General features: G+C 35.5%; 2 protein-coding genes across 2 annotated transcripts in view; one reads left to right on the forward strand and one right to left on the reverse strand.

Moving 5' to 3' along the window:
* The window catches only part of cfap70 (cilia and flagella associated protein 70), a 20,067-nt gene extending 17,559 nt beyond the window's left edge, over positions 1-2,508 (reverse strand). The window contains exons 1-2 of the mRNA XM_015391255.1: positions 2,355-2,508; positions 1,335-1,521 (exon numbers count right to left, since the gene is read on the reverse strand). Of these exons, the coding sequence (XP_015246741.1) occupies positions 1,335-1,521; positions 2,355-2,426 (259 nt within the window). The 5' untranslated portion in view covers positions 2,427-2,508. The remainder of the gene's footprint in view (positions 1-1,334; positions 1,522-2,354) is intronic.
* Positions 2,509-3,571: 1,063 nt separating this feature from the next.
* ddb1 (damage-specific DNA binding protein 1) overlaps positions 3,572-10,156 on the forward strand; it is a 67,188-nt gene continuing 60,603 nt past the window's right edge. The window contains exons 1-4 of the mRNA XM_015391639.1: positions 3,572-3,772; positions 8,635-8,783; positions 9,198-9,314; positions 9,477-9,698. Coding sequence (XP_015247125.1) covers positions 3,712-3,772; positions 8,635-8,783; positions 9,198-9,314; positions 9,477-9,698 — 549 coding nt within the window. The 5' untranslated portion in view covers positions 3,572-3,711. The remainder of the gene's footprint in view (positions 3,773-8,634; positions 8,784-9,197; positions 9,315-9,476; positions 9,699-10,156) is intronic.

Here is a 10,156-nt window from a genome sequence, read left to right on the forward strand (position 1 = left end):
AACAACGTGTTCCTCAGGGTTCACGTTTTTCTTATCTGACTCTCCCAGCATCACTCCATCCATTGTAACTTGTAGAAACGTCTGAAGACTGTCTGCATTCTTTCCGTGCTGAAAGTAAAATCAAGAGATTATAATACAGCATTAAAAATATTTCGACACAGTTTGTATGACTTGGTCTTTGATAGAAGTCGCATACGTACTATCCTTAAGCATTTAATTACAGAGCCTAGATAGCTAGATAGCTGGATAGACAGATAGATGATTAGGGCTGCAGCTAACGATTATTTTTTTTTAAAATCAATTAATCTGTTGATTTTTTTTTTCTGTGAATCGATTAATAATTGGAGCCAAAGGCTCCTTAAAGAAATTTTTTTTTATTAAACCAGATGAAACTAAAACTTTTCCACATGAGGAGTTCTGGATAGAGCTTATTGATGAATGAATAAAAAAAAAACTTAAATACAAAGTGTTTTTATATATAGCCTACTTTTTTGCAGTTTTGATATAATTATTGCTTTAAGTAGGTCGTTTTGTCAGCTAAAGGCATGTGTTACAGTCTCTATAATCCAGTTAATGATTACTCGATTATATAAATTGTTATTATTGATTAATCACGATTAATCCAATTAATTGTTTCAGCCCTATAGATGATAGATAGATAGAATTGCTAGTGTTGCTACATGACCTTTAACGATAAAGTTTACTTTTACAATTCGAATGTTTTTATATTTAGTTGCTTCTACTCTGCTTTTATTTACTTATTTTATTGTTAAGAATTAATTGTCGTTGTTCTTTATACAAATAAACTCGGCGGGCCTTTAAACCTTACGTTTAAAGCAATTAAAAGTATGAAAGCTGATTTTCCGTTATTGGCCGTTGTTTATTCCAACGACGCCGTCTTTACTAAAGTGACTTTAGTTTACAGTTAAAGTAATTTTTAACAATCTTACCAGGTTATGTCCACGTTTCACGGTTATTTTTATCGCCAAATGACTTTTTTCAGTTTCTTCAGGCCTCTCCATTTTTCGAGCCCAGTGTGCCCAGTTAATTTACAATCCAACACTAAAAGGCCTGTGTCTATGGCAACACGGCGTCTAGTTTTGGTGAGTTCAATGCGCCTCGGATAATCAAATTGCGCTAATGTCGTGGGAAAAAAGTATTCAACTATTCATCCTAGTTAAATAAACGGAGATCGATGGATTTCACTCAGTCGGCANCCATCACTGTAACTAATGACAAAAGGATTGGTCACTACAATTATCTCTACTACACTTGTTTAATAAGTGGAACACACTTGACTTAAATGTGAGGTATATTCGACATGTTCAACTTACATATGATTGGTTTTTGGGCTATATTACTGAAAGCCTGGGCGTCATTGGGTGGATTATAGGAGCACGTAAAGTTGTATTCAACAACGCGTTCCTCAGGGTTCACATTTTTCTTATCTGACTCTCCCAGCATCACTCCATCCATTGCAACTTGTAGAAACGTCTGAAGACTGTCTGCATTCTTTCCGTGCTGAAAGTAAAATCAAGAGATTATAATACAGCATTAAAAATATTTCGACACAGTTTGTATGAATTGGTCTTTGATACAAGTCGCATAAGTACTATCCTTAAGTATTTAATTACAGAGCCTAGATAGCTAGATAGCTGGATAGACAGAGAGATGATTAGGGCTGCAGCTAACGATTATTTTTTTTTTAAATCAATTAATCTGTCGATTTTTTTTTTCCTATGAATCGATTAATAATTGGAGCCAAAGGCTCCTTAAAGAAGATTTTTTAAATTAAACCAGATGAAACTAAAACTTTTCCACATGAGGAGTTCAAGATAGAGCTTATTGATGAACGAAAAAAAAAAAATAACTTAAATACAAAGTGTTTTTATATATAGCCTACTTTTTAGCAGTTTTGATATAATTACTGCTTTAAGTAGGTCGTTTTGTCAGCTAAAGGCATGTGTTACAGTCTCTATAATCCAGTTAATGATTACTCGATTATATAAATTGTTTTTTTATTTGATTAATCACGATTAATCCAATTAATTGTTTCAGCCCTATAGATGATAGATAGATCGACAAGCTAGTGTTGCTACATGACCTTTAAAGATAGTTTACAAAGTTTACTTTTACAATTCGAATGTTTTTATATTTAGTTGCTTCTACTCTGCTTTTATTTTCTTATTTTATAGTTAAGAATTAATTGTCGTTGTTCTTTATACAAATAAACTCGGCGGGCCTTTAAACCTTACGTTTGACATTTTCCGTTATTGGCCGTTGTTTATTCCAACGATGCCGTCTTTACCAAAGTGACTTTAGTTTAGAGTTAAAGTAATTTTTAACAATCTTACCAGGTTATGCCCACGTTTTACGGTTATTTTTATCGCCAAATGACTTTGTTCAGTTTCTTCAGGCCTCTCCATTTTTCGAGCCCAATGTTTCCAGTTCTTCTTCCTCTTGTTTTATGGCGGTTGGCAAACAATTATGTTTCCAGTTAATTCACAGTCCAACTCTAAAAGGCCTGCTTCCATGGCAACGCGCCGTCTAGCTTAGGTGAGTTCAATGCGCCTCGGATAATCAAATTGTGCTAACGTGCAACATGAATGGTTGAAAGTAGACCTGCATAAATCCCAAACAAGGTAACGACCGCCTGTGGACAAAAATAAAACAAAAAAACAATCACTTCTGTTTTTATTTATTTATTTATTTATTTTTACCACTTACAATAACTGAAATCCAGCAGTTTACTTAAGATTGGGCTTAATTTTTATTTTTTATTTTTTTACCTCATCTGTTCCTGTTTGGCTGTGACACCATCCTGGAGAAAAATATCAGCTGTGCTGCTGCCATCAACACCTTTGTTTATATCACTGCATTTTTGTATCACTGCTTTTGTCTCCTTGAACCTCAGTCGGTCTCAGCAGGTGGCCGCTCACACTGAGCCTGGTTCTGCTGGAGGTTTTTTTCTGTTAAAAGGCAGTTTTTCCTCTCCACTGTCGCTACAAGTATGCTTAGTGTGAGGGATGCATTCAAGGCATGAGTTGATGCAATCAACTGGTTTTCCTTAGATAGAAAACTTTGAATCAATCTGACTGTATGATCTGGTGAATTGTAAAGTGCCTTGAGATGACATGTTTTGTGAATTGGCGCTATAGAAATAAACTGAATTAAAAATCCATTTGTATTATTTTTTTTTTATGTATTTTAAATTGTTATTTAAATATTAAATCGGCTCTGTTTCTGTGGTTGAACAAACCTAACAGCAGACATAAATGCTTTTAGAATGAGCCCTAAAGTATTAATAAATACATTTGACATATTAACAGTAAAAATGTGGAACAAATTTAATAGATGCAGCCCATATACACAATATGTTTTGATTATTTTATAAAAAGAAGATAAAAATATGATCAAAAAATCTAAATAATGTCATTAAAAAATATGATTTTATTTGTTTTACAGGGTGGAGCAAGTAAACAGCAAAGATATTTAGATATTTGCGTTCCGTTTATGGTGAAGACGCACTGCCCCATTAACTTGTAGAACGCTCTCTGGCCGCCAGGGGGCGCTCCAGGTCAGAATCCAAGCACGTCGTTAACCTAAACGACTTCCCCAACTGCTTCCGGAATTGTAATTATTATCAATGATATAATCGTTTGTGTGAGATATAAACACTCATCTAGTGTTTTGTCGTGCATTGCTGTGAAGATGTCCTATAACTACGTGGTAACAGCACAGAAGCCTACGGCAGTGAACGCCTGCATCACTGGTAAATATGGCGGATCCGGAACATTTGCTAGCTGCGTTGCTAACTAAGCTCCCGCGCTGCACACAGGCCCGTGTTAGCATCTAGCTTTAGCTCAGATGTTTACTTCTTATATTGGTCGTAGTGCGGTATGTGCTGTGAATGAAACAGATCTTTGTAATTATTCTTGCAACGCCAAAACGATTAAAACAAATTAAATCCTGGTTTTGTTTTTTGGCGAGTATTGTTTGAGTAATGGCAGACTAAAAAACAACTGAAAAGTAGATGGCATATAACACCAATTCCCTTTATGAGAACCAGATATAATCACATAACGCTTAGTAAAGTCGTCCGGTAAAAACGAGGAGAGAAACAGCCCTGCCGCAGGTGCAATTAGAAATACATGGGTAATATAGTCTCTGCCTGCTAACATAGCAGTTACACTGCAGCATACATCGGAATTATATTGTGCAGCAAATTCATGAAGTATCTGCGTATGAGCAAGTTTTTAAGAAATCCCTAAATTTCTGAGAAAAATTGAAAAAATTAAATCATTTTATTTCTATAGCACCAATTCACAGCACATGTCATCTCAAGGCACTTTCCAGTTCACCAGATCATACAGTCAGATTGATTCAAAGTTTTCTATCTAAGGAAAACCAATTGATTGCATCAACTCATTGAATAGAATGCAATCCCTCACACTAAGCATGCTGTAGCAACAGTGGAGAGGAAAAACTCCCTTTTAATAGGAAGAAACCTCCAGCAGAACCAGGCTCAGTGTGAGCGGCCATCTGCCCAGGCCGATTGGGGTTCAAGTAGACAGAAGCAGAGACACAAAAAGCAACTGTAAAAGGCGGCCCCGTCCAGGAAACACACAGCCAGGCAGACGAGCTCCAGCCAGCTCCCATGTCAGAGGATGAAGAGAGCACATCCAGCCAGTCACAGTCAGAGAAACAGGGACTACACTGAAAAAACAGGCCGATCTCAAACATCTATAAACAAGGGTGTTGATGGCAGTAGCACAGCTGATATTTCTCTCCAGGATGGTGTCACAGCCGAACTAGAACAGATGAGGTGATCCTACTATGAGAAAAAGCAGAGAGAGAATAATGTTATAGATTGGGAGAATAGAGATAGAATGCTGCAAAATGATGAAATGGGGGTCCCTATGTCCTCCTGCAATCTAAGCCTATAGCAGCATAACTATAGAGATAGCTCAGGATAACCTGAGCCACTCTTAACTATAAGTTTAATAAAAAAGGAAAGTTTTAAGCCTAGCTTTAAAAGTAGACAGGGTGTATGCCTCACGGACTAAAACTGGTAGTTGGTTCCACAGGAGAGGAGCCTGATAACTAAAAGATCTGCCTCCCATTCTACTTTTAGAAATTCTAGGAACNATCCGCTGTTTGAGAGTTTGGATAAAGTAAAAGCAGGAATCAACAGAGGATGGAGACTGAGTGCTTTGGCAGTTGTTGCACAGTTCTTGTTTTTTTCTGGAAATTTCAACACAACAGCATCCAAACTAAACCAATTCAAAAATAGATGGAACAGGGCATAAAAAGTAATATGTCTCTCTCCTGGTGCTTCAACAGCTCCTGCAACTCATGACACAATTGGTGCAAAAACATTGCAAGACTGTAGTGGTTTTCACCAGGAAATCCAACGCATATAACAGCCCACGGGTTTTACATTCTCCTTTACATCTGCAAACTTTACCATCCTGCATCGGAACAGTGCCAGGTTCCAATCCCTTTAACGTATACTAAAACAAATGTTGGCATATTTCATTATCTGTGACATTTAATATGCCACGAATAGGTCTTTTCTGCATGTCAATATTGTTTTTTTAGGTTGTTAATGCAGGTTTTTCATTGTCTGGTGCATACCAATATGATAAACAATGCATTGATATTCTATATTTTTCATAGTTGTAATAATTTAAATACTATCTTATTTTTTTATATAAAGTAAATTGTTTTCTAAGTATTTGTCTTTGCTTTCAGTTCATAATCGCTACGATATTTTAGATTAAAGGAGTTCTTGGACCAAAGCACCAGCATTAGAGTAGAAAATATCTGACATATAAGACTGCTGCAGATTTCAAATACTTAACATCTTTTTTACATCTACTTTACATCAAAATGTAAAAATCTCTATTTGGAATGCAGTGATCCAAACGTTTTAGCTGAGAATTCTATGAGCTGAAACAAGATAACTGTGATGGAGTATTTTATGCTATGTTTACAGCCACGTGTCGATGTATTCATTCAAAATAAGCTTTTACTAAATTACTCAAACTTCTATGATATTATTGGATTTAATTAATCATTTTGAAAAAGAGGAAAACAGAAATGCATTGATTCAAAATTTGTTGAAAAATCAAGGGAAAAATGTTGAATCAATATTAAGCCCCTTTTTTTTACCTAATAACTTTAAAATACATCCAGTACAACCACCTCCCTGTAGAAGTCATACAATAATCTTACGTTATAAAACAATATTCCAGTGTCTTACAGAGTTCTGTTTAAAGTGATTTGTAAACGGAAACACACTTGCTGAACTAAAAACTTCATAAGACATGGCCGTGCATCTGAGCTTGATTGGAAGAAGAAGCTTCGTACCTCCACGGCTCATGTGGGAGAATCTGCAGATGAAACAGTTAATAGCTGTTTTTTCTAGAAGGCTAGTCTGTTTAAAAGAGCGGTCAATGAAAAAGCATTAAAAGAAAAGCCAATGGAAGACACAAGTGAAAAAATGTGCCTTGAAAAAGATGAGATGCTGAATGTTTTGGGAAATTAACACTGGACACCACACTAAAAAACTACTCACTGTCATTGGACATGGTGGTGGCAGCGTTATGNATTTTTGCAATATTCTGCAAATGAAAGAAGGACATTTTATAAACCTCTTTAAAATGGGATTTAAATAACAAGCCCTGATCAAAAATAACACCAAGATTTTTTGATTTATTATCTGAAATCAGTTTAATCCCATCCAAATGAAGTGACTGACTAATCCAGTTCTTTTTCAGTTGTTTCCTGACTGTCCAGCCTAAAAGCATACATTCTGGCTTCAGATTAGATATGTTGAATTATCTGTATTTTAAGATGATATGCCTTAATGTAACACTGTTATATCTTATCAAATTTTAAAAAACATAGCATAGTATTATTATTATTCAAAATGGCATTTTTAATTTTGATCAATTAACATTTTCCTCATGAGGCTTTTCATTCGTTACAGATTTAGGTTCTTAATCTTGGTGTAGATACAAAGTGATGGGCATTTATGACTCATATTCTATCTATTTGGCAAAAACTAATCTAGTTGTAGACAATATTGCAGCAAGAAGGTTCTGGAATGGATTCCTGGCCCGTGGTCTTTCTGCATGGAGTTTGCATGTTCTCCCTGTACATGTGTGGATTTTCTCCTGGTACTCCGGCTTCTTCCCATAGTCTAAAATCATGAGTATTAGGTTCATTGGCTTCTCTAGATTGTCATTAGGGGTGAGTGCGTGTGTGCGTTCGTGCGTGAATGGTTGTTTTTCTCTGTGTTGCCCTGTGACAGACTGGCGACCTGTCCAGGGTGTACCCCGCCTCTCGCTCATAGACTGCCGGAGATAGGCACTGGCCTCACCGCCACCCTGACAGGACTAAGCTGGAGAAGATGGATGGGTGGATGTTGAACTTGAAATGAAACAGTTGATCATTCTTTTGGTGTTGTGAAACTCCAATGATGACATAGTTATACATTTTTTTTAAATTCCAAAACAAAATCAACATTAATTCCTTTATAACAGTTGTACTTTGTACATTGGTACATTGCAAAAACTTGTTTTTTTTATTATCTATACTTGACTTTACAGTTGTTATAGTGCCATTAAAAAAAAAAAAAATCAATTTATATCTGTTAGTGTTTTTGCAACTATTCATACTGGTTTATGTTTTGTGTTTTTGCCCCCTGACCAGTGTCTGCTGGGTGACTGCTGTGCTAGACTTATTGGGCACTGTAATAAATCAAGACTTATGGTTACAGTTTTATTTCCTGTTTTCCTTAAATATTTATTTCCAAATAGACATTTTTTTAATAGTATTAACTTGAACTTCTATGTTGTTTGAGCTCCTTATTAAATTAATATATAGTATAGATTTTAGGGCTGAAACAATCACGATAAATCGATTATTTATATAATTGTCAGCTAATTTTGTTTAGTCATTAACTGGGGTATAGAGACTCTAAAACATGCTTTTAGCTGACAGAGCAGTAATTATGCCTAGATTGTAAAAAAAAATATATAAACATTTTGCATTTAAGATTTAAAAAAAAAAATGTCTGTTAATATGCGCTATCCATAACTCCACAAGGGGTAAAGTTTTAGTCTCATCTGGTTTAACTTTGTAAAAAGTCTTTAAAGAGTCGTTGGCTATCTTATTAATAATTGAAAAGATAAATTGATTAGCAAAATAATTTATAGTTGCATTCCTAATAGATTTTAAAACAATTTGAAGGGAGTAATTGTTAAAGTGTTTTCCTTTAAATTCAAAGTGCCAGGATCATATCTGACCTTTAAACGCTTGAGGGGTTAAGCATTTAACTTTCTTGATGCTGGCACTGGATGTATTTTTGTAGTACTTGTGATAAAGGGAAAAACTGAAAAATAAAATTGAGGATAAAGTGCATCACTATTCAACAAATATGTAGCAATGACATGTTTTCTGGAAATAAAGCCATAGTTCTGGATGTTTTGAAATTAAAATAAATGCAGTGTTTTAAAATGAAAATGCTTGGAGTTAAAGTTCTCTATAGCTCACCTCTATTTAGATGCACCAATGCTTCCTAAACAAAATGTACCATCATTTCAAATGTTGCACTCTTTCTTTCAGGCCACTTCACCTCTGCTGAGGACCTTAATCTGCTCATAGCTAAAAACACACGTTTGGAGATCTATGTGGTCACAGCTGAGGGACTTAGACCTGTCAAGGAAGTGGGCATGTATGGCAAAATTGCCGTCATGGAGCTTTTCCGTCCAAAGGTAGGAATTACGCAAAAGAGTCTTTTAAAGGTCGTTGGTAAATCTTTTTTATTTTTATTTTTTTGTGTTTCATTTAGTCTGCTGGATTTAAAAATGATCAAAGATCGATTACTATCTTTTCTCTAGTGTCAAAACTATATCTTTGAATTTGAGATATTTTAATACATGTCCTTTTTTGTGATTAGAAAGACACACATGGGAAAAAAAAAAAATTTAAGTTAAGACTCAGGTTATATTTTCAGTCATTTGTTTTAGCTAAAAGCAAGATTAGAGGCTCTTAAATATTGACTCCTTATTAGCTTTTGTCGGCGGACTACCGGGGTTTTTGGAACGGCTCATGTTCACCTATTTTCTCCTATTACATTTTAGCAAACCATATTCATTAAAAACGTCTTTTTTTCGCCTTTTTTCCAGGGTGAAAGCAAGGACCTGCTGTTCATTCTCACAACCAAGTACAACGCATGTATCCTGGAATACAAACAGAATGGGGAGAGCATTGATATCATCACCCGAGCCCATGGAAATGTCCAGGTTGGTGAGGCCTCTATGCAGCTGGGATGGTTTTCATTTTATTTTAAACTTTAAAAATTACACTTCTTTCAATTTATTTAACCTGAGGAATTTTACAAGCTGCGTTGCTCCTTGCCATAATTTCACCAATCTTTTATGTCTATTTTTTTTATTGTCTTCAAGGATCGCATTGGCCGTCCATCAGAAACTGGGATTATCGGAATTGTTGACCCAGAATGTCGCATGATTGGTCTGAGGCTGTATGATGGACTGTTCAAGGTGATCCCATTGGACCGGGACAACCGGGAGCTAAAGGCTTTCAACATCCGGCTGGAGGAGCTGCAGGTCATCGACGTTCACTTCCTGTATGGCTGCCAAGCTCCGACAGTGTGCTTCATCTACCAGGTACGGTCAGGTTATATTTGCATGTTTCTATCAAGTTAAGGAAGAATAAAATAACCTGATATTACAGTAAAAGCGTGTGTAGATTTTTTAATCTACACACAATATTTTTAATTAGTTCTAATTTTCTATATTCACAGACAAAAGTCAAGAATTAGGTCAGTTTGTAGTTTGATCCAAATAGTAGTGATGGTGAGATGAAGCCTCATGAGGCATTGAACCGTTTGGCCAAATTGCTTCAACGATCCCCACAGTTCATGAGGCTTCATGTGAACATGTCACCACCTACTGGTGGACAGCAGAACTACAGTTTGTAATAAAATCTGTGATTTTTTTTGCAATTGTTTTTCTTTTTTTCCCCTTTTAAGTCCCCTTGAAATTGTTAATGGCTGGTGTGTATAATAAAAGTTTTATAAATTTTTTTAAGTGTAAAATTTCTTAGAACAATCATTTAAAGGAGA

This window comes from Cyprinodon variegatus, unplaced genomic scaffold, assembly GCF_000732505.1.
Source record: "Cyprinodon variegatus isolate N-32 unplaced genomic scaffold, C_variegatus-1.0 Scaffold22, whole genome shotgun sequence".
NCBI lineage: Eukaryota > Metazoa > Chordata > Actinopteri > Cyprinodontiformes > Cyprinodontidae > Cyprinodon > Cyprinodon variegatus.